The sequence below is a fragment of the Gouania willdenowi genome, chromosome 16, assembly GCF_900634775.1.
Source record: "Gouania willdenowi chromosome 16, fGouWil2.1, whole genome shotgun sequence".
In the NCBI taxonomy this organism is placed as follows: Eukaryota; Metazoa; Chordata; class Actinopteri; order Blenniiformes; family Gobiesocidae; genus Gouania; species Gouania willdenowi.
This window is the reverse complement of record NC_041059.1, coordinates 1,111,570-1,136,792: the sequence shown is the minus strand read 5'-3', so window position 1 is coordinate 1,136,792 and position 25,223 is coordinate 1,111,570. Positions and strand designations below refer to the sequence as shown.

The following is a 25,223-nucleotide window of genomic DNA, read 5'->3' as shown; positions in this document are numbered from 1 at the left end:
TATTACTCTAGCAAAACCATTAGAAAGTGAATTTTTCATAATACTGCCCCTTGAAATTTAAAACTGAAAAACGCTGCTTATCTGGTTTTTGGTTTCTTTGTGTTTCTGTTTTGGTTTTAAATCAGTAAAATAAAATAACCACACCGTTTATTTGTTATTTTGATTTGGTTTTAAAACAGAATAAACCAATAAAAGTTTTGTTAACATCTAATGATGAATTTTCTGGGTTGCACAGTGCCACCCTGTGGTAGGTGATGGTAATGACCAACCAGGCGCGTGTGTGTGTGTGCGTGTGTTTCCTCCTGCTTTGATCTGCTCCAGCTACATTAACAGGTCAGTCCTTTCTGTTTCTGTGTATTGTTAATGTCGTTCTTTTCATAAACTATAACTATAACCTTTATTTACTGACGCGGTTTATCAAGTCATTTACTGACGCAACAGGAACAGGTTTTACTTCCTCATGTGAACCACTGCAGTCCTATCATACATTGTTTCTATTTTAGTCTTTAAATGATGATTAAACCACTTTTCTTTCCAGTTTTCTGTCCCAAGCTTAAAGAGTTTTCTTTAAATCCAAGGTTAAAGTCTTTATTTTTCCTGGTTGTAGTAAACAAACCTGTTCTGTGAAAGTCAATGAATTACAGTAAGTGTTACTTCCTCTTCACATACTTCCATTGCTCTTTAAATGTGTGTCAGACACAAAAAGGATTTAATAACAACAATCATGTGATATATATATATATATATACCACTGTGGTATATATTGTGGTATATATATACCACAATAACAAATATGATTGTAAACAAATACATACACTAAACCCTCGAGACACATTAAAAAACCGACACTATTTGAGCTTAGGTACCAAAACTCTATCCTTCATATAAGTATTTTCAAGGGGTGTCATATATAACTATTTTTCACGACAGATATTTTCAACAATTCCAGACCTAACCTTATATTTCTGTATTTTTTAAAAATGATTTTATGCCCTATATGTCATAGACACATTTTTTTCCCGATGAGAAAAACAAAATATGCATTTTTTTCAAAAATAAGGTGCAAAGTGCAACATTTGATATGAAGTTATTACAGCCTTACAGAACTCACTCACACGTGCTGTCCCGTCAAAGATAAAAAGTCACATTGTACAGCTGTTTGTTAATAAATGTGCCTGTGTGGCGTTTTGCATCATTTAACCCAGAATTGTTTTTCTGGTCAGACTTTATTGAGTTGAAAATATTGAGATTTATATCGTTTATCGCCGTCAAGATATGAGTTTTGGTTCATATCGGCCAGCCCTAATTCAGACACATTTTACTCCAAAAAACACAGAAAACAAGAGAAAAATACACAAATTGACAAAAAACACACTTACTGATACTGAAAAACAACAATAAACTCTCACAAAATGAGAAAATCATACAAAACATTTTTTAAACCACAAAACAACATTAGAAATACACAAAAATATTTTAAAAAACACACTTAACTGTAAGAAAAAACATCAACAAACCCACACAAAGTGAGAGAAAAACAACAAATTTACACAAAATGATGGAAAAATTTACAAAACAACAATAAAATATGTGAATTTTGTGAATAATTTTTTTTACAAAACGACAATGAAACACACACACTGTTGTTCCAGATCTGTTGTTATTCTAATCAGATTAAAACACATTTTTGTGGTTCCCACTGTGATAAAAGTTTTCCAATATTCCTGATCTGGTCAATTCCATACATGGAAGAAAAATGACCAGTAGTTGTTTGCGTTTAATTTCAGGTTCAAACTGTTTCATTTTTACATGAATCAAAGGAGTTATGATGGTTGTTTCCAGCTCAACGTGTAGATGTAAACATGTGTTTGTGTAGTTTGTTCTCTTCAGTGTGGTTTGCTGCATCGTGGCCTCAAAGGTCTCCAGTCCATCCTCCAGTCTTCTTCAGAGGCGTCTGCTTTGATGTTTTCTTGACTTCTGGGTAATAATTTCAGCGAGTTCAGCCTAACCCTGAAACTGTGTCCGTGCAGGCGCGATGTCTTTGACTGTGACCAGTGCGGAGGGGACCGCTGAGTTCACCATGACCTTTGACCCCAACAACACCAACCCTCGTCTTCATCAGACGATGAAGGCCCTGTGCTGCCCTGCATCGCTGTGTAGTTCCTCTCCTCGCCTTAAGGTGGCGTCACTGTCTGTGCTGGGGGTGAGAAACTCGTCTTCTACTGCACCTGAAATCCTCCCACAAAAACCTGTAAAGTTATAAAGATCAGGGGTTCTCAACCTTGGGGTCAGAACCCCATTTAGGAAGAATATTTTTTGAACAATTTCAGCCATTTTTGCTTATTTTTATCAATTTTCTGCACCTACTCCAAACTCACCATATTGTAACCTATTTTCATCGCTTTTTGTTGCCATGTTTTTGCTACATTTCTCCCATTTCTGACACATCTAAATCACATTTTAATGACTTTTCTACACATTTTTTTCTACTTTCCAGACATGTTCATCACTTATAAACCATTTCTACCACTTTTACACCTAATGTCACATTTGTTGACCCCTTATTGTCACTTTTAACCTCTTTTTACTATATTTCATGATTAGTTTTGCCACATTCATGATTTTTAATGCCCATATTTTGCTAGTTCAAGCTAATTTTCCCTACATTTTTAAATTCCATTACCTACAATTTGCAACTTTTTATCAATTTCTGTGGTTTTTAAAATCCCATTTTACCACCTTTTCCACCATTTATGGTCATTTTTAACCAATTTTTTATTATTGAATAAAACCGTGATTTCCATCTTTAAGATGACTATAATAATAGTAAACTTCCAGGGTAACAGTGGATATTATTCAGATGAATAAATAAATGTGTGAATAAAGTTATTGTGATGTTTGTGTGTATTCAGACTCTACAGATGATGGTGGCACTGATCAGTATCAGTCTTACACTGATTGTGTTTGACTTCGGCGGTCCTGACATCTGGTGGTATAGAAACAAGTTTAACCTCGCATTTCCCTTCTGGGTGGGATCATTGGTAATTGGAAATTACAGTATATACTGTAGCTATATATTTTTATATTTGAAGTATTTTTGAGCAGAAACATTTCATCTGTATGTTTCAAGCACAACAATAATTGTTATTTGTGAATAAATACATTTTATTTTATACCCTCTTTTTTATCCAACAAAACTAAAATTTACAATGTAGTATTTATTTGTTTTGTGACTCAAATTGTTATTGTCCTGTTGAATAATAATGTTATACGTTAGATAATATTATGTATTAATATAATCATTCTGATTGACAGAAAAATCTAGAAAACGTCAATTAAATATGTGAAATTATTCCAGTTTATTTTACAAAATAATGACAAAAACACACAAACTGTTTTTCCAGATCATTTATTATTCTAATCAGATTAAAACACATTTTTGTGGCTCCCACTGTGATAAAAGTTTCCCAATATTTCTGATCTGGTCAATTTTATACATGTTTTATTTTGTGTGTGTGTGTGTGTGTAGTTTCTTCTCTGTAGTGTGGTTTGCATCGTGGCCTCTCAGGTCTCCAGTCCACTGTGTGTGAGTAACTCATCCATAACTGCTCTGTGCTCATTACTAAACAGTTATTACTAAACATTCATTCACTAAACAAGTGACTGTAGTAAAGTATTTTAGTCTGATTTTATCACCCAATGTTTAGAATAGTTTTACAATCCTGCTACATCCTGGCATTTATGTGAATTTTATACCTATTAATTAATTTAGCACAATTAGCAGGTTCACTCTAGCCCCCCCTGGTGGGAGTATAATATTTATGCAATTTATTTTATTCATTTATTTAATTGTTTTTTTTGTTTGTAGTTCATTATTAATTTCAAAAATGATATTGTAAATAAGTGAATAAACAATATTTTAATTTTTTAAATTAATTATCCTTTTTTTGGGTCATGTTTTATGTTATTTTAAGTTGTATTTCATTTTATTTTGTTGCATTTCAATTTCGTCCAGTACAGTAATTAATTATTTGTTTTTGTGTGATATTTTCAGCATACAGCATACAAGCTATTGATCATCAGACATCCTATGTTTGACTTAATAACGTTTAATCCTCCACAAAAGAGAAATACATGTGTGAATACAAAAAATTAATATATTTACGTCTAAATATGGATATTTGTTTATCATCTGAGTGGATACAAGGTGATGCGTTGTGTTTGTGTTGTAGGTTTGCACCAATCTGTTTCTGCAACTGACAGGAGTGTGTTTTGGGATCGTTTCCTTGGTGATTTCCACAATTAACATGACTCAGTTCAACTTGAGCTGGTTTTGTGACGACCAACACAACAACTTTTACCGCTGGAAATTTGACCAGATGAACTCTTCATCACCGTACGATACTTTGATGAAGAAATGCCTGGAGGCCAAAGAACTGCTGCAAGTAAGAGTTCAACGTGTGCTCGTATTAACCACTGCTGTGTCATTCTGTGGCCCACAAAACAAGCACAAAACTCTACAAGCACACAATGCTACAAGAAAACACACAAGACAATAACTAAAGTACATAAAATGAAGGGGGGGAAAAAACACAAAATATACAAAATGAATAAAATACACAAGATAAATGACAAAAAACATACAGTATGACCCTGAAAAACACAAAATAATTGCAAAACAAGAACAAAAACACACAAATTGGCTTCATAAATGGGCAAAAAAAGACACAAAATGCACATCAAATGTTGGCCAAATTAAAATGACAAAAAAGACAAAAAAAATACACTCAAACGACAACAAAAGCACACAAAAAAAATCACCTAAAGACACACAAAACAAGAACAAAAACACACTAATTGATTTCAGAGAATGACCAAAAAATACACTGAAACAAAAATCACAACAAATGTTGGCCTAATAAAATGAAAAAATACACTTCAAAAATCACTTAAAAACACAAAAAACGAGAACAAAAATACACAAAACACACAAAACTATTTTAAACGCATTGGACACAACAATTGAAGTGGAAAAAAAAGCTGCTAAATGATGTAAAAATCAGGCTGAATGTTTCACTTTAATAGAAAATGTGTGTGTGTGTGTGTGTGTGTGTGTGTGTCTCAGGTGCTGCTGTGGAGCATCAACGCTATGCTAATCGTGCTAGCGCTCCTCCAGCTCTGCGTTAGCATCAGCTCTACATCTTTGACCTTCAAAGCTCTGACGTACAACAAAAAGGAACCAAACCAGGTTAAACACATTATTCTACTTCCTTTGTTAACTTTTAGTTTCATTCAGACATGAATACGACGGCCTGTCAAAATAAAATACATTGTGATTCATTACATTCAATGAAAAGTAATAAAAAGAGTTGAATTTGTTAAATTTGATTTTTTCTTCTTAAAAAAAAAATACAATTTCAAAATAAAAGTAAAATACCATTTTTAAATAAAACTAAATTCAATTAAAAAAAAGTTACATTTCATTTAGTTTCTTCTTTTAAGAATACTATTTCAAATAAAAAGTGAAATTAAATTAAAAAATAAAACTAACTTTAAGGAAAACAAAATTCAATAAAAATAGTTTCATTTGTTAAATTGTATTTTGTTCCTTCTTAAAAATACTATTTCAAAATAAAAGTAAAATTAAGTACAATAAAATTAAAAAAATAAAACTAAATTTAAGGAAAATGCAATAAAAAGTGATAAAAAAAATAAATAAATAAATGTAAACTGTAAAATAAAATATAGAGCAGGTGGGGATTGGTATAGCCCCGCCTCTCGGCAGCACCGGCAGGTCCTCGTGAACCTGGACAGGAATAAACCTGTCAGAAGATGAATGAACTAAAATAAATAAAACTGTGGATGAACTAAAACCATGTGTTTATTCTCTGATCCTCAGTCTGCAGGAGTGGGGAACACGACCTCTGACCCCCAGTGTCCTGGCCTCCTCTACGGCCAGATACTCAAAGCCTTTCTTTACAGCCCAAAGTTCTGCGGCGTCACCCAGCACCTGAGGATTAGATCCAACAACGTAGTGGGGGTGAGATTTGGTCACTTTTCTGGGTTCTCACCAGCGTGGAGGTTCTGCAGCTGTTGCTATTTGGTTGTTTTTTAAAATCTTTGTTTGTTGAATTGGTGAAGGTGATGATGAATGTAGTTAGAGAGTTACTCATGCTTTGTATAATAATATATATATTTATATCCACTAATAAATACACACACACACTGTAGAGACAAGAAATAACATTTCATTCAAAAGATGTGCTTTTCAAACTAAAATAAGGTATTATGTGGGACCTGCAGTAATATTGGAACACACACACACACACACACACACGGAGGATGTACAGTAAAGCTTTAATCAACCTGTCTGACCAGAATGAAGCCGATGTGTCTTTAAATCTGAACACGTTTAAAACAGACGTGTTCACATCTGTGCACGTAGAATGATCCGTTGTGAGTTATAAACATGACGAGCAGCTTCATGTGATGCTACACGCTACGTCTGGTTGGAGCTCTGTTTATATTGGACGGTGCACACAGGCAGCATCAGGGGCAGCTAAGTGGCTGCAGGGGTCCTCAGGTAAAGACAGGTGCATCCAAGCAGATCGCCTGTATTAAATAGATGGTGTGGTTAATGCATGTGTTTATGGGTTATTCAGATTAAAGACAGTTTAAATAACTTGTGAACACCTTGAAGTTCCTTTTGTATCTAAATGTGCAACAATTATTACAACGATACAGATTAGAAAAGGAAAAAAACGAGAAATCCCCCCCTACGTTGCTGGAAACGGAACGTAGGGGGCGCCATCGCTCCATAGAGGAGAAAAATTACGGGGGCCCCTACGCTGAACAGTGCTGGTGAGAACCCTGGTTTTATAAATGAACTGAATGTAAAGTGTATTTATCTTCCAGGCGTTGCTGATTCTAACATCTGTGATTAGTGTCGGCCTCCAAGACGTCATCAACCTTCCTCCAGGAAACGATCCACAAAGAATTGCTGTTAAATTTCAAAGTATGGAGGCTTGGGTACGTAAAGTTCACTACAGATAGCCTTTAGGCATATATACTGTATAAGATATAAAGTAACTGTACTCAGTTACTGTGCAATGAAACTCAATTAGAACACAGTGTGTTAATAAACTTGACTTTTACAAGCGTATCAACAAAGGTATGGAAGAGAAACAGAGCTGATTTGTGGAAGTGAATTTTCTTTGTATTTATTTTTTGTTATTTTATGTATTTTGTCATTTCGTGTGTTTTTGTTGTCCATTTGTGTCATTTTGTGCATTTCTTAAAGTCACTTTGGGTGTTTTTTGCCTTTATTTATAATTTTCTGCCACATTTTGTGTTTTATTTGGCATTTAGTGCATTTTTATTGTTGTTTTGTGTATTTATGATGTCATGTGTGCTGTTGTTGTGCTTTTCTGTATTTTTCTGTAATCGTGTGCATTTCTTAAAGTCATTTGGGATTTTCTTTTTTTGCTGTTTTTATATTTTTCTGCCTGTTTTTGGAGTCGATTTGTGTTGTTGAAGTTACATTTGTGTATTTTTATTCTCGTTTAATATATTTTTCTGTCAATCTGTGTAATTTATGATGTCGTGTGTTTTCTGTGTATTAGCGGTAATTTATTGAAGTCATTTTTGGGTATTTTTGCTGTTTTGTATGTTTTTCTGTCAGTTTTTGTTTTATGTTGGCATTTGGTGCATTTTTGTGGTTGTTTTATGTATTTATGAAGTTGTCATGTTTGTTATTGTTGTGTTTTTGGAAACCTATTTATTTATTTATTCCCATATATTATACACTTTCTGCATTATGAGTGAATTCATGTCAGAATGAAATGTTATTTTTTCCTACAGGTCATTGTGTTTGGCGTTTTGTCCATTTTATCTGTGAGATTTCCCACTCGATGTTTGGTGAGTCACTCAGACAACAGAACAAAAAAAAAGAATAGCAGTGTACAATAGTTTCAGGGAGAAAAATGTTAATCAATGACAATAATTTATATGATTTACATGATCATTTACAGGGCAGTGGATCTATAGTAGTAGTGAATAACATGATACAGGATAATGAACAATCACACAAAGGAACAAAGGATTTTTGTTGTCATTCTGTATATTTTTCTGTCATTCTGTATGTTTTTGTTGTCGCAATTTGAATTTTTGTCGTAGTCTTGTTTTTGTTGTTTTTCTTTTTTTTTAGATTATTTCCTTTTTTTCTATATTTTCTTGTCATTTTCTGTATTTTTGTTGTTGTAATATGTGTTTTAGAGGTAATCTTGTTGCCATTTTGTGTATTTTTGCTGTTGTTTTGTAATTTTAGGCATTCACGGGGGCCGCACAAAATTAGACCAAGTGTAGGCCCGTGTAGGCCCCCGGGCCACCAGTTGCCCATACACACACCCTCAGTTTGTGTAGGGTGAGCTGTTAGCTGTTGTTTGTGTTTCAGCTCATCGTCAATGTGATCAATCAACTGATCGGAGTGGGTTTGTCCATCACATCCATCGTCTGCTACGGCGTCGCTGCCACAGACGACCAGGTGGGCTTGGTTTGTGACCCCGACAATAAACCCGACGAGGCCACTTCAACTCCTTCTCCGTACGAGATGAAGATGAAGAGAGACTGTTTGGAAAAGAAAGATTCCATTAAAGTAAGTGTGTGAAATTCCATAAAGTCAGTAAAATGATGGTCCATTGTTCTATGAATCTGTGATAACCACATTTATTTATTCATCTGAATAATATCCACTGTTATCCAGGAACGTTTATTATTATTATTATAGTCATCTTAAAGATGGAAATCCTGGTTTTAATCACTAATAAAATGGTTCAAAGTGACCAAAAATGGTGAAAAAGGTGGTGAAATGGGATTTTAAAAGTTGCAAATTAGAGTGGATAAAAACAGACAGAAAAAGTGGTTTAAAGAAGGTTTTAAGTGTCAATATTGGCTTAAAAGTAGCAGAAATGGAAGTTATGGGTTAATGTAATTTAAAAAGTAGGAACAATTAGTTTAAACTGGCAAATCATGACAAATAGTGAATGTGATTAAATTGGCTAAAATACGCATGAAATGAAATGAAAAAAAGAATCAAAAACTAACTACTGAACAATTACTGTAAAATTAACAAAAATGACTCCAAAAAAACACAAAATTTAACCAAAAACAAACAAAAATACACCAAAGTGTAGAAAACGACAACAAAAACAGACAAATAAACACATAACAAAAATGAGTCAAAAATTAACAAATCATAAATGGTGAATGTGGTTAAATTAGAAAAAATAATCATAAAATATGGTGAAAAGAAGTAAAAAGTGACAATAATGGGTCAACATATGTGACATTAGGTGTAAAGGGTTTATAAGTGCTGAACATGTCTGGAAAGTGGAGCAATAGGAGCAAAAATATGGCAAGAAAAAGTGATGAGAATCGGTTCAAATATGGTGAGTTTGGTGGAGTTGCAGAAAAAGGGTAAAAATAAGCAAAAATGGGCTCAAATTGTTCAGAAATTATATTCTTAGTTTCTTAAAAGCATCTGGCGACCCCCTCCTAGTGTCTCACGACCACAAATGGGGTCCTGACCCCAAGATTGGGAACCCCTGTCTTCAAGGTAAACTTACTATGGATGGATTTGTACGTTTACATGAATGTTTGTTAGAAAAGAAGAACAGGATAGTTTTTGTACGATACGATGCATCAGAAACACATCTGGGATGTAGAACGTAAAGTTTAGTCATGCTTTGAGGAGTTTAATCACAGAGAACCCTCATGTTTGTGCTCCAGACGCTGCTGAGGTGGATCTACTTCCTGCTGATTCTATTGAAGGTTTTCCAGATTTTTGTCTTCAACTGTTCCACAGCCCTGGGAATCAGAGCTCTGAGCTGCACAGCAACACATGAGGCCAGGACACCAACGGTTTGTCCCATATTTATAATATAATATAAGGAAATCACCTTATAAACTTCAAATGTTCATACGTAATATTTAAAGCCAATTATTCTGGTTATTTAGGAGCTGCACATGCAATAAAAAGCACTTTAAACTCCTCCCTCCTGGTGACACCTCCAGTCACACGACTGTGGCCATGTTGGGTTTCATATAAAGCATTAGGTTATTAGGGTGATTTACTGGTTGCTCATAATTACAGATTTCACAAATACTGTTTTGGGACCATATCACACATTTTTCCCATTAAACAAATGTCTGAGGGTCTCGCAACGTAATCTCGTAACCATCCCGTTTGAATAACTGCAGTTGACTCTATTCACCCACATGATCATGTTTGGTTCAATTATAGGACGTTTACTAGCAGTAAAGTCATCTAAGTAGGATTTAGATTTAACATTTACATTTAACATTTAGGTTTTAGCATTTAGAATTAACATTTACATTTAACATTTAGGTTTTAGCATTTAGATTTAACATTTGTATTTAAGTGTAAGATTTATATTTAACATTTAGCATTCAGATTTATATTTAACATTTATGTTTAACATTTAGATTTAGGTTTAACATTTGTATTTAAATGAAACATTTAGATTTAACATTTTAGATTTAGATTAAACATTTACATTTAACATTTGTGATTTAGATTTAACATTTAGATTATATTTAACATTTATGATTTACATTTAACATTTAGATTTACATTTGTATTTAAATGTTACATTTAAATTTACCATTTTAGATTTAGATTATACATTTACATTTGACATTTACGATTTAGATTTAACATTTATATTCAAAAGTAACATTTCGATTTAATATTAAGCATTTAGATTTAACATTTGTATTCAAATGTAACATTTAGAGTTAATATTTAACATTTAGCATTTAGATTTACATTTAGATTTACAATTAAATTAACGTAACATTTAGATTCAGATTTAATATTTAACAGTTTAGATTTAACATTTAGACAAATTTCACAAAATACTGCTAAATGTTAAAATTTGCTGTTTCTTTAGCATTCGCAACAGTCAATGCCTCATATTTGGAGGTCACTTCAGTGGTAATTAAAGCACTAATTTTATTTTCATTGAGGGTGATTTTTCTCTTTCAGGGAACGAAGGATCCGCGTGAATTCAAACCACTGCTGGAGGAAGTTAATAATGACTCAGCAGAATTCAGAATAAAGAAGTCCAGCTGCTTACATCACTGTAATACTTTCATACCGACCAACAATTGTAATCTGATACTTTAGTGTAATCCTTGTCAGTGTCGTTACTATGGGGACCAGCCACTAGGAGGCAGTACAGGAAGTTACTGAACTAAAAAGTAAACAAAATGTTGTCTGAACTACAGCTGGTGACGTTTCTCTTTTTTATACAGAATTATAGAAATATACAGTGAACAATATGAATATGGTTATTGTTTTATGCTTACATATCAAACACTTAATTATCTCCATTATTAAAAAACTAAAAGTGTTCCATTAGTGTGACTTTGTTTTTACCAGTGGTTCCCGACCTTTTTTGGGTCGTACCCCCATTTCATATCACAAATAATACCCGGTGACCCCAGAGACATTTTTCCCCTTAGAATTAGTTTTTGATCATAATAAAGAAGTAAACAAACCCAGAGTAGCAGGATTAGTGACAACGTACGTCACCTCAGATATTTATACTAGATAGATATATATTTAGCAAGTTTAAGTATAGTGTGTGTGATGTGTATTTGAAAAATAAGAATCATTTTTTAAATAATAATTTTAAAATACAATTTTAATCTGTTTTTACCAATTTTTTTTAAAACAAATTACTATACATTTCAACATTTCAGGTGACTCATTTTAATTCAAGGTGACCCCCATGGGAAAAAATTGTTTTTTTTGTAAAAAATATGTATTTATTTATTATAAATGTATTTACTAATAATAATTAGTACTAGTAATAATATATATATTATATAAATATAAGATCAATTATTAATGTTAAAACAACAGTATTTTACAGAATCTAGTTCAATTATAGTACTAATCATATTAAATGTTTTGTTTTATATTGTGACACTTGTGATAAGCATGACTGCATATTGTTAATGTAGGATCAACGTTCATTTTTTTTTTTTTTTTTACATTTCCGGTCAAGTGGTGTTGCCTGGGATTTTTTAAAAAAAAATGAAAATATGTACCTACATATGCTCCATATGCTCCATAACTCTGGCATGGTGGTAATTCTTGGCTCTATGTTGTTTGTCCTTTAGGGGCGCCACACACCATTAGGACATTTATCAGAGAAGAAGAGAAGAAAAAGAAGAAGAAGAAGAAGAAGACGACCTGAATAAGAAGTAGAGTCTACTGTTAGAGGGAATCAAAACACACAGAAAGCTGTGATAGAATACATGAAAGATAGAGAGATATCATAAGATTTAGGTTATTTTTTTTATGTGATATAGTGACAGATAAGCTTAAGCTACATACTCCAGTACAGTAGGTGGCGTATGCACCTCTTTAAGTTATGTTTGTAATCCGCCATTAAACTAAAGAAGAAGAAGTAGAGCGTAGTGTTGTTAGTGCAGCTTTTCTACACGCGGTTGTGTTGGTGTTAGTGGTTGTTTCCACCATGTCTACAACTGTGAGTCTCAAAGAGTTTATCATTGAACGTCTAACAGCTGCTGCCCGCGGACATTTCTCTGCGTGTGAACAAACAATCGTCCGATACGAGGAAGAGATTGACCGACAGAGAAGATTGTTGGAGATCAGCCTGAAGCCCGGATCAACTTAACCAGGATAGGTAGGATTACTTTAACCAGGATAGGTAGGATTACTTTAACCAGGATAGGTAGGATTACCTTAACCAGGATAGGTAGGGATTACCTTTCTTTTGCAGGACTTCCCGGTATACCCATAATTCTTCGTTTTCGCCTGACGTCATAGCTGTTTTGCATAACAATTTCCAACCGGAGGTCAGCCATGTTGGAGGATATACAGTGGATATAAAAAGTCTACACACCACTGATAAAATGCCAAAAAATGACACCAGGATAAATAATTTCACAACTTTTTCCACCTTTAATGTGACGTATACCTTGTACAATAATATTGAAAACAAACTGAAACCTTTCAGGGAAGTGAAGGTAAAATAAAAACTGAGAATGAGGTCGCAAAAGTGAGCACACCCTCTTATAAGTGGGGGCGGGGGCTGTGTTCAGATTGAACCATCACATTCAAACTCAGGTTAAATGGCATCAACACACACCTGTCACCATTTAAAATGTCTCTGATTAACCCCAAATAAAGTTCAGATGTTCTAGTAGCTTTTCCTCACATTTTTGTAGCCACATCTTCCAGAACAATTCATGGTCCTCAGAGAGCTTCTAAAACATCAGAGGATCTCATTGTTCAAAGATATCAGTCAGGTGAAGGTACAAAAGACTTTCCAAGGAATTAAATATAACATGTAACACAGTGAAGACAGTGATCATCAAGTGGAGAAAATATGGCACAACAGTGACTTTACCAAGAACAGGACGTCCGTCCAAAACTGATGACAAGACGAGAAGAAAAGAGGTCAGGGAGGCTGCCAAGAGGCCGACGGCAACATTGAAGGAGTTGCAGGAAGTTCTGACAAGTACTGGCTGTGTAGTGCATGTGACAACAATCTCCATCTTTTTCATATGTCTGGTCTATGGGGTAGGGTGGCAAGATGGAAGCCTTATCTTACCAAGAAAAACATCTGAGCATTTTCATGCATTTTGCCAAAACACATTTGAAGTTTGTGTGGAAAAATGTGTTATGGTCTGATGACTTTTCGGCCATAATTCCAAAAGGTATATTTGGCGCTAAAACAACACTGCTTATCACCAAATGAACACCATACCTACAGTGAAGCATGGTGGTGGCAGCATCATGCTTTGGGGCTGTTTTTCTTCAGATGGAACTGAGGCCTTAGTCAGGGTGGAGGGAATTATGAACACTTCCAAATACCGGGCAGTGTTGGAACAAAACCTTCAGACTTCTGTTAGAAAGCTGAAGATGAAGAGGAATTTTTTCTTTCAACACCACAATGACCCTAAGAACAGCATCAACTAAACAATGGCTTCACCGCAATCAGATGGAGGTTCTGGAATGTTCCAACCAGAGTCCAGACCTGAATCTCGTTGAACATCTGTGTGGTGATCTGAAGAGGGCTGTACACAGATGTCCTCACAATCTGTCACATTTGGAGAAGTTTAGTAAAGAAGAGTGGGTAAATATGACCTCATCAAGATGTTCCACACTGATAGACTCTGACCCCAAAACACTGAGTGCTGGAATAAAAGCCAAAGGTTCTGCAACAAAGTTTTAGTTTAAGGGTGTGTTTATGTAACCAGGTTATCTTAAGTTTTTTTTTTTTTCCTTTAAAGGTTTCAGTTTGTTTTTCAATTGCATTGTACAGGTTATGTCACATTAAAGGTGGAAAAAGTTGTGAAATTATTTATCTTGGTGTCATTTTTTACATCACAAAAACCTGGCATTTGAACAGGGGTGTGTAGACTTTATTATATCCACTGTACATATGGTTATGTGTGGAGCTTCGTGCTTGTGTGGTTCAGTTGTTGTGCTCAATATATTTTTCTGGGTTTATGAATTATGATACGAAATGACCACCCTTTGTGCTGTTGTTGGATGTGGACATAATTCTATTCGAGACAAAGGGGTTTATAAACTATTTTGAATACCAGCAATTATGAAACACCAAGGAGAAAAGACAAGAGAATTGTTGGAGCGCCGAAGACGTCTATGGCTGTCAAACATAAACAGAGCAGACTTAAACGAAGAAAAAACTAAATATACACGGGTTTGCAGTGAGCATTTTATCAGTGGTAAGTATTATCATGGTGTAGCAGCACTAGCATGCTTACGAGATATAAAAAAAATTTTCATTTGACATTTGCAAAATACTAAGCCTTTGTTCCGATTATCATTTGCTAGGGAAACCTGCTACATTATGATGAATATTCACCAGACTGGGCTCCAACTCAAATCCTTGGCCATGACAAAGTAAAGGGAAAATTCAAAGTCTCTTGATCGAAGTTATAAACATGTCGAGAGAGAGAAAAAAATATGTAAACTTGTTGTAGAGGAGTCAAAAAAACAAGCTTTGACATCCCACTGTGAGTTTTAATATGCGATTGTGCTACACTGGCTAATATCATCGACTTTAGCTGTTATAATTATTCCTTTACTTCGTCATTATATTGAAAATATAGATTATTAAAATTGTGGCTTTGCTTGTTTTTATTTGTTATTCATTTATTTGCCCATTAGGTCTGTACGACAAGATAATTGAAGATATCTGGATTGCAACTCCGGACCTATTTTTTTCAACTTTTTTTGTATCTTCCTTTTGAAAGACCATCGAGTGGTGAAATATGTTGATAAAGTGAACACATTAGTAGACACGCTGGCATGCCTTTTTTTTTTGGGTTTTGGATATTTTCAAATATGGTGGTGCGTGGTTACGCAAGCAGTTTTAGTCACGTGATTGAAAACGACCAATACTGATGCACAGACCACAACACAAGAAACAGGAGAACCAGAGAACAAGTCATTGCTGTGCTTTGTGGGCGTTAACTTTAATTTAAATAAAAACACTGGATGGAAAACTTAAGCCCAGTTGTGTGAAAATTGTTAGAGAAAGAGTTTGTGGATCAGTCGAGCTCTGCTAGCCTCAGCTAGCACCTCAATGCTAAACAGATAGCTAACACCTCAATACTAAACACGTAGCAGCTAGCACGTTAATGCTAAACACGTAGCAGCTAACACATTAATACTAGATGTAGCAGCTAGCACCTCAATGTTCAAGTATAGCCGCTAACACCTCAATGCTAAACATGTAGCAGCTAGCACGTTAATGCTAAACATGTAGCAGCTAGCACGTTAATGCTAAACACGTAGCAGCTAACACATTAATACTAGATGTAGCAGCTAGCACCTCAGTGTTAAAATATAGCAGCTAACACCTCAATGCTAAACATGTAGCAGTTAGCACCGTACAGTCCTAGTGGGAGCAGACAGTGTCTCCAATCCACACTGTTTTTTTAAAAAAAAAAAATTATTTTGATGCAAAACCACATTCGTTTTAGAAAGTTTACTAAAAATCCAAAAAAGCAAGAATATAACTTAGTTACATTTAAGTTAGCGCTTTATGAACAATGCAATCATGATATTCTTTATTCATATTACACATTGTTAGCACTCAGTGATGTAAATAATAAACACTATTGTTTTCATTGATTCTGTCATGTAGAGAAATATATTAATGAAAAACATTGCTTCTCGTGTCAAATAATGTTAGGTCATTAATTTAGAATAATTAATTAGTTTATATTTAATTAGATAAAACAATAATAATGGAGTCCCACCACTAATTTTTAAAAATAAAATATTGGTTTCATAAATTTCAGCCGCACAAACATAATTGACATAAGTAATGTGTGCATTTTTATCCCCCGCAGACATTGAACAACACAATGCAGGGAGGAACAGGAGCAACGTGGACTCTCAGTCTGACCCAATGGTTCACGTCCAGGAAGAACCAGAACCTCCACAGATCAAAGAGGAACTGGAGGAGTTAAACCTACAAACAGGAGAGAACCAAGAATGTACACAGACTGAACAGAACGTGTTGGTTAAAACTGAAGAGGAACAAGAGAACTCAGAGCTTCTACAGGTCACAGTGAAGCAGGAGGCGGAGCCAACTCCTATCAGTGAGAAACCAGAACCGGAGAGTCCATATCTACTCAAGCCATGACTCGGCTGAAAATAAACGACAACATCAGATCCAGAGCAAACATGCTGACTCAGCATCTACAGTAACGGCAACGCTGACCATAACCAACGCGAGTCACAGCAATAGTGACACAATGTCCTACAGGTTGGATGCGGACGTTCGTTCTCTCACGTCGGACACGGACGACTCATCCGACGACACGATCGACACTGACTGTGAAAGTGAATCCGTCTCAGGTCTCGACGATATCGGTAAAAACATCAGGAAAGTCTCCAGTAAACGTCTGCGTGAGAAAATGGACACAAGCAGGACATGGCTTTTATGTTGGAGTTGTGAGGAAAGGAAAGGTTTGGTCAATGACCACACGTATCACAAACCCGTGAGTGACCTCGACGAGAATAGAGTGAGACACAAAATTACGACACATTCTCACTGTGAAATATGTGGAGAGTGTTTGATCTTAGGTCAGAGGTGTTACACGTAAAAAGATCCTCCACTGTTTTCATAAATCTGACCTAAAACCTTCTGATTGTCTTTATTAGAAGAGCTATGTTTAACATCATTATGCACTGTATTAGTTTCATTACCTTTTATAAATAGGACTACTTTACAGTTCTAGAGCCTGTGTTCCTCCATCTTGAAATCACGTGATTGATGATGTCACACGGCCCCACTGCCTGTAAACATCCCATTGTTTTCTATTGGAGTGAAACATTCAGCCTGATTTTTACATCATTTAGTAGATTTTTAGATCATTTATTAGATTTTTAGATCATTTAGTAGATTTTTAGATCATTTAGTAGATTTTTAGATCATTTAGTAGATTTCTCAGTCACAATAACAACTTGTGCTACCTTTGGTTGCTCTAAAAAAAAAAACTAGAAAGAGATAAAGATGGTGATGCAAACCTCTTTTGTTTACAGAAAGAGGATAAAAACAGTTGTGACCACAGGCGGCCACAGTTTCAACTCTGAGTTTTAGTAGTAGACAATGAAGCAGAGAAGAAGAGCTCTCCTAAGTGGCCTTTATTTCCCCTAAAACAGTGCGCTAACACGCTCTGGTGGCTGAACTGAGAGAGTAAATCACTGATTTGAAGATGCACAAACCCTGAGGATAGAAGTTCTTTTGGGTGAAAGTCCTTCAACAGTCTGTGATTTACTCTCTAAGTTTAGCCACCAGAGCATGTCAACGCACTGTTTAAGTCAGAGTAAAGGTCCCTTATGAGAGCTCTTCTTCTCTGCTTCATTGTCATAGTTGGAATTTTTGCCCCCTGTGGTCACAACAGTTTTTATCCTCTTTCTGTAAACAAAAGATTTACGACATCATCTTTACCTTTTCCTGATTATTTAGATCAACCAAAAGCAGCACAAGTTGTTATTTTGACTGAAAAATCTGATAAATGATCTAAAAATCAAGCTGAATGTTTCACTGCAATAGAAAACAATGGATATTTACAGGCAGTGGGGCCGTGTGACATCATCAGTCACATGATTTCAAGATGGAGGAACACAGGCTCTAAAACTGTAAAGTAGTCCTGTTTTATAAAACAAATATGGTTCAGTTAGACATAGATCTACTATAAGGACATTTAGAAGGTTTTTGGCCACATTTATTAAAACAGTGGAGGATCCACTTGTTTGTGTTTTCTTACATTATAATTTATGAATGACACCAATAACATGAATCATAATGTAAATCGCTGTAAAATTTTGTCCTAGAATTCTAAGTCTAAGTCTCTCCAAATTAAAAAATTAACATAGAGACTCACTCGTATTTACCTAGTTTCTGTCAATTCTCACTGCAAAATATTTACCAGAACCAGGCTAATTCCAATAAATTACATTACAAGTTAAAAAAAAAATATATATATATATATATATATATATATATATATATATATATATATATATATATACATACAGATTGTAGGACTTCTGAGTTACTAATATCTGACCACATGTTTATTTGTAATGAACTAAAGACACTTTTTAAACACAAACATCTAAACTCTGGTCCAGAACTGATAAAGTTCCACATTTACCCCTAAAATAAATCTGTATATTATTTCTGCCCCCCTCCCAACGTAACATGAGTTTTCTGACACCCCTGATCTAAGTGTTGTTTTACTGCAAACACAGGAAGTCACATTGATGGTGAAAGGGTTTTACTTCATGTAACTGTTGAAAGAGAAGTGACCAAAGGTGTTGAGTTGTCATTGTTCCCAGAGGTGTTTCGTGTGTTCTCTGAATGTTGCTGATTGGACACTTAGTTAATGTCACTTCGTTTGAGCCACACAAACCCACCTTGGTATTGTTCGTTTAGTTCTTTTGTGTTGGTGTTTTTATGTTTTTTTTGTGGCAAATTTGCATTTAAAGACTCTATTTTTTGTATTTTATTGCGAAAAGTAGCCAATGTCCCTGGCAATCTGTGGTGACTTCATGTTCTGCTTGTTTGAAAGAAATAAAGAAATAAAAAGAACTCCCAGAGATATCTGTGAAAATAAAAAGCTAAAAGCAAATGTGTTGTTTTTTTATTGATATGCAGTTAAACATCCCATTAAGTTATGTTGAAAATAAAAAGAATAAAATTAAGGATTTTTACATATTCAAAAATTATCCCTTACATTTTTTTTTTTTAACATTTTCTAAAAAAAATAAAATAAATCTATGAAGTAATTAAAATTAGTTTGTTAAAAACCTCTTGATAAAATTTAACCAACAAAAACATTACATACATTCTGTTAAAGCTATTGTGAACTATGACAGCGTATTAGGGCCAGATTAAAATTAAATAAATTTGAGCACTGACATTAAAGTCATAGTATTTTGAGAATAAAGTTGTATCTTTAAAAACTTGTAATGGTACGACTTCAATCTTAAAATATTGTGACAATATCTCGGAGTACCTTTTTTTTAATTATTATTTGTGTAATGAACCAATCTACTTTAGTTATGTTCACTCCGGAAGCAGAAGGTGGCGGTAAAACACCGGATGTTAACCTTTGTCAAACAAGAAGAAAAAACCGGAAGTAAAGTCTACACACTCAAGTGTGTGTTGGTGTTAGTGTTGTTTCCACCATGTCTACAACTGTGAGTCTCAAAGAGTTTATCATTGAACGTCTAACAGCTGCTGCCGCGGACATTTTCTCTGCGTGTGAACAAACAATCCTCCGATACGAAGAAGAGATTGACCGACAGAGAAGATTGTTGGAGATCAGCCTGAAGCCCCGGATCAACTTAACCAGGATAGGTAGGATTACTTTAACCAGGATAGGTAGGATTACTTTTACCAGGATATGTAGATAGATAGATAGACACTTTATTCATCTCCAAGAGAAATTCACAGTTCCAGCAGCTTACAGGTATGGGAACACAGGGGCATGCAGGGAAAGTACAATGTAAAAATTTAAAACAGTGCATAAAAAGTACTAAGGTAAAATATAATGGTATAAAAACGAAATACAGTATAGTGTCTGCCAGTTCGAGTGCAGTTGTGCAGATGACAGTGTGCAAGATACAGTTGCGTAATGGTCAGTTTGTACATACTTAGAGTCCAACTTGTAGATGTGTGTGCGTGTGATAAAGTGCGTGTGTGACAGAGGGTGCATGGTGTGATTAGCATTAAGTCCAGTGTTCTATGGTTGATTTTATGCCCCCCCCCCCCCCCCCGAGTTGTTAAAGAGCCGCATGGCGTGGGGGAGGAACGATTTCCTCAGTCTGTCAGTGGAGCAGGACAATGACAGCAGTCTGTCACTGAAGCTGCTCCTCTGCCTGGAGATGGCGCTGTGCAGTGGATGGTGTGGATTGTCTATGATGGACAGTAGCCTGTTCAGAGTCCGTTTCTCTGCCACAGATGTAAGGCTGTCCAGCTCTGTGCCAACAACAGAACCTGCCTTCCTCACCAGTTTGTCCAGGTGTCCAGCGTCCCTCTTGTAGGATTACCTTAACCAGGATAGGTAGGGTTACCTTAACCAGGATAGGTAGGATTACCTTAACCAGGATAGGTAGGGTTACCTTAACCAGGATAGGTAGGGTTACCTTAACCAGGATAGGTAGGATTACCTCTTAAACACCAAGCCTATCTAATCATTATCTTGTATTAATCTATAGATAATTCTGCTCCTAATGTGAGCCATTCTTTAAAGAAAGTATCTCGAGATGCGTTAAACGTTAAAAGACAAGAAAAACACAAATAAATGACTCTGCAAACCCACAGTACTGGAAACAAAACCACAATAGAAATACACAAAAAAGAAAACCCCCCAAATACACAAACACAAATACACAATATGACTCCAAAAGAGATACATTTTACAGGAAAAATACATGACAGAAAAACACACAAAGTTACTCTAAAAACCCATTGTTTCCTGTGTTAATGCTCAGATTGGTCATTATTCTGAATGTACATAATGTGGAGATCATTTTGTGTATTTTTCTGGTCATTGTGTGAGTTTTACTGTCATTTTGTGTATTTTTATGAGATATTGCATGTATTTTACTGTTATTTTGTTTGTTTTTTGAGTCATTTTGTGTATTTTATGTTGTTGTTTCAAGTACTTTTATGTTCAGTTGACTTCTCGTCTTTATTTGTTGGATGTTGATTTTAATTGAACTCTCTTTGTTCATTCTATGAATCAGTTAGATGTAGATTATCAACACAAACCTAAATGTTAAACTATTCATGTAAATATTCTGTTAAAACTTTAACTTAGTGTCCTTGTTTTTTTCCCTCCAGACATTAAACAACACAATGCCCTCGCGACGGACACGTGCTTCACTGTGGACCCTCAGGATCAGATGATTCATGACCAGGATGAACCGAAACCTCCACTGAACGAAGAAGACCGTGTGAATATAAATCTGAAGATTGAAGAGGAACCAGAGAAATCTGAGCCTGAGACTGAGTCGACTTCTACCAGTGAGAAACCAGACCAGAGTGAAGCAGAAGGGCAGAGTGGGAATTTGCTGAGTCACAGCTCGGATGTTGAGATTCAAAGCAAACCTGCTGAGTCAGGATCTTATGTACAAGCCTTGAAATTTAACATCAATGGAAAAAATAAGATGAGGAAAATCTCCCAAAGACAGCAGGAGAAAGAAAACGAGAAACTGCGTTTGTTTCAGACAACGTGTGAGGAAAGACTGATAGAGGAGGGGGAACATTCTAAAGATAACCACGCTAATACAGACGCTAATGCAGGCGCTAATGCAGGCCCTAATGCAGGCGCTAATGCAGACGCTAATACAGACGCTAATACAGTCGCTAATGCAGGCGCTAATGCAGGCGCTAATGCAGGCGCTAATAAAGACGCTATTAAAGACGCTAATAAAGACGCTAATAAAGACACTAATAACAACGCTAAGAGGTCGTGGGTTTGTAAAATATGCGGTAAAACGCTGATATGTAAAAACAACCTCATCATCCACATGAGGATCCACACTCAGGAGAGACCGTACACCTGTAGCGTCTGCGGAATGCGATTCTTCCAGACCAGCCATCTGAAACGCCACAAGCACACGGGCCTCAGGGCGTTCACGTGTGACATTTGTGGCGAGAGATTTCCTCTCCGCAGACATTTGGTGAAACACATGAAAACTCACCAGAGTGAGAATCTGTTCTCCTGTGAAATGTGTGGGAAACACTTCTACCATCAGTGCAGTCTGCGTCGCCACAGGTTGATTCACACCAAAGAGAGACCACATGTTTGTGACGTGTACGGGAAGACGTACATCCAGCACTCGCAGCTGACACGGCACAAAGTCACGCACACGGGGCAGAAGCTGTTCACCTGCGACACGTGTGTTAAAGCGTATTCTTATCAATGCGATTTGATTCGCCATAAAAGAATTAACACACGTGAGACGCCTTTAGATGTAAAACTTAACAAATAAAATGTCATAATCGTCACTTTTATTGACTCAGGAAATGTGGTCAACCACAAGAAATGAGTTAAAGCTGTGGTTCTCAACTTTTTCATCCATAGATAGATAAAATCATTGTTTTAATCAGAAATAAAATAGTGGAAAAGGTGGTGAAATGGAATTTTAAAAACCACAGAAAATTGATTCAAAGTTTCAAACTAGTGGAATAATGTCAGGAAAGTGGAAAAAATGTAACGTAGAAGTGTCAAATGGGAGTAATGTAGCAAAAATGCATTAAAAGGAGCAAAAATATGGCAAGAAAAAGTGATTAAAATAGGTTAAAATATGGTGAGTTTTGGTGTAGTTGCAGAAAAAGAGTAAAAGAAAGCAAAACTGGGCTCAAATTGTTCAGAAATTATTCCTAGTTTCCTAAAGGCATCTGGAGACCCCCTCCCAGTGTCTCATGACCCCAAATGGGGTCCTGACCCCAAGGTTGAGAACTTGTGCACTAATAGGACAAGCAAAATCACATCATTATTTTATTTTTTTTTATTATTTTTTTTTTGTCCTTTTGCATGCCGGAAAGGGCGACGGAAAAAGCATTATGCTTATCCAGATCCGTCCCCTGATTTGAACACAGATAATTTTACATCAGTCCGCGTTTCTTCCCTTGTCAAACATTCTCATCTTCTTCATAATTTCATCTTTTCAAACTTGCATCAGTATTCCATGAGTACACAAACCTGAGTACTTTGGATTAAAAAAGTGGTAAAAAAAATCTGCACAAAGGGGGAAAAATACAAATAACACAAACTAGTGACATTTTTAAGAGCTAAGAAGAAACGAGAAATGATTCAGTTCCAGACCTGAGGTGTAATGTCATGAATTAATTATTATACTCGTGTGTTTTTGTTTGTTTTTTAGATTTTCTCCAACATGATGTGAGTAAAAAGGCGACGTGCTCTGAGCAGGACCATCAGGACTCTGATTCTGAACGGATGATTATTGATAATAACCAGGAAGAAGAAAAAAAACTTTCACAGATCAAAGAAGAACAGCAGGGTTTGAATCCCCTTCAATCACCAACTGAACACGAGAACGACATCTTTATCGTCACTTTAATCAGTGACAAACATGACCAAGGCGAGCCAGGATTGGACGATGAGAGTCCACCAAGTCGTCGATTGGCCGCAGATCAAAGCCAAGATCAAAGTCAAAGCAAACATGTTGACTCAGCATCTACGGTCGAGGAAAACAACAACACGACGAGTCAAGAAAAGAACAAAAATGTGCTCGACGCATTAGACACGGAAAGTGAAAGTGCTTTAAAATGTGACGTCTGTGGAAAAACTTTAAGGAAAGTTTCTGTTAAACAACAAAAAACAATGAGCAAGAATTTATGTTTGTGTTCGACGTGCGACGAAAGACCGAGAAAGAAGAAGAATAAGAAAAGCTGCGATAAAAACCGGTGCGTTTGTGAAATATGCAGTAAAACGTTCTCGTCCTTACACCACGTCAACATCCACATGAGGACTCACACTGGGGAGAGACCGTATGTCTGCACCACATGTGGGAAAGGGTTCTTTCAGCTCAATTGTCTGAACCAGCACAAGATCACGCACACCAATTTAAAACCATTTTCATGTAAAACCTGCAACAAACAGTTTCGCCGTCTGGGACATTTGTTTTCCCACGTTAGAATTCACACGGGCGAGAAACCGTTTAGCTGCAAAATGTGCGAGAAAAAGTTCAGCCGTCAGTGCAGCCTCCGTCGCCACGTGAGAACTCACACCAAGGAAAGACCGTACAGCTGCGACATCTGTGAGAAGACGTACGTGCAGGCCACGCACCTGACTCAGCATAAATTAACGCACACGGGACATAAACGTTTTTCTTGCCAAACTTGTGCCAAAGCATATTTTTATCCCAGTGATTTGTTGCGTCACAAAAAAAAGTTGCACTCGTGACACGTCCCCTTTTTCATGGGAAGAAAGTGGCAGTAAAAAAATGTAATGACAGTAATTTAATATCATCTGTTCTTTGTTTAATTTATAAACAATAGGTTGTTATCTTTGGTTCACGCACCTTACATTTTGATTGTATCTTGTGTCTAAAATAATAAAAACTGTTTGAATTTTTCTGATTCCATTTAGTTTTTGTTTACTTTGGTCATGTCAGTAGAAAATAATCTATTTTATATTTAACACACCAATAAAGTCATTTTTTATGGAATCATTCTGTTTCCATATTTCCATATTACATATTTTAAGAACATCCCACTTCAGCTTTTAAAAATTCAGAATTTTTTTATCAATTGTTCTGTAATTATTCAAGAGGCACACTGTATTTAATTAAATATATTTTAATTATGATCTTTATATGATTTTGATTATAATACACACAAAAACAAATTTACTTTCATACAACATAAAGATAGTGTCTTTATATTTTCTTTTAAATTGCTAGGATATTCGTACTTTCTTTAGATCCGATTGGCAAACTGTTCCAGAATCTTTTTCTACATAAACAAAGTGCTAAATATAATTATTTACATTGCTTTGATGTATTTTAGAAAAGATGAAAAATATAGTTATTTTCTATTAATATTATTACAACAACACAAAGACACCCCATGATGTCTAAT

At 35.5% G+C, this 25,223-nt stretch overlaps 2 protein-coding genes across 2 annotated transcripts; both read left to right on the top strand.

Moving 5' to 3' along the window:
- The first annotated feature begins 240 nt into the window (after nt 1-240).
- Nucleotides 241-11,306, top strand: LOC114478062 (uncharacterized). The gene is made up of 12 exons (XM_028470859.1): nt 241-333; nt 2,031-2,203; nt 2,913-3,041; nt 3,530-3,586; nt 4,233-4,445; nt 5,126-5,248; nt 5,900-6,040; nt 6,916-7,029; nt 7,861-7,917; nt 8,453-8,653; nt 9,787-9,918; nt 11,066-11,306. The coding sequence occupies exons 2-12, from the start codon at nt 2,036-2,038 to the stop codon at nt 11,204-11,206; spliced, it is 1,476 nt and encodes a 491-aa protein (XP_028326660.1). The 5' UTR covers nt 241-333; nt 2,031-2,035; the 3' UTR covers nt 11,207-11,306.
- Nucleotides 11,307-12,468: 1,162 nt separating this feature from the next.
- On the top strand, nt 12,469-24,727 carry LOC114478063 (zinc finger protein 436-like). Its single transcript, XM_028470860.1, has 4 exons — nt 12,469-12,545; nt 19,776-19,967; nt 21,456-21,638; nt 23,504-24,727. The coding sequence occupies exons 2-4, from the start codon at nt 19,796-19,798 to the stop codon at nt 24,544-24,546; spliced, it is 1,398 nt and encodes a 465-aa protein (XP_028326661.1). The 5' UTR covers nt 12,469-12,545; nt 19,776-19,795; the 3' UTR covers nt 24,547-24,727.
- Nucleotides 24,728-25,223: the final 496 nt, after the last annotated feature.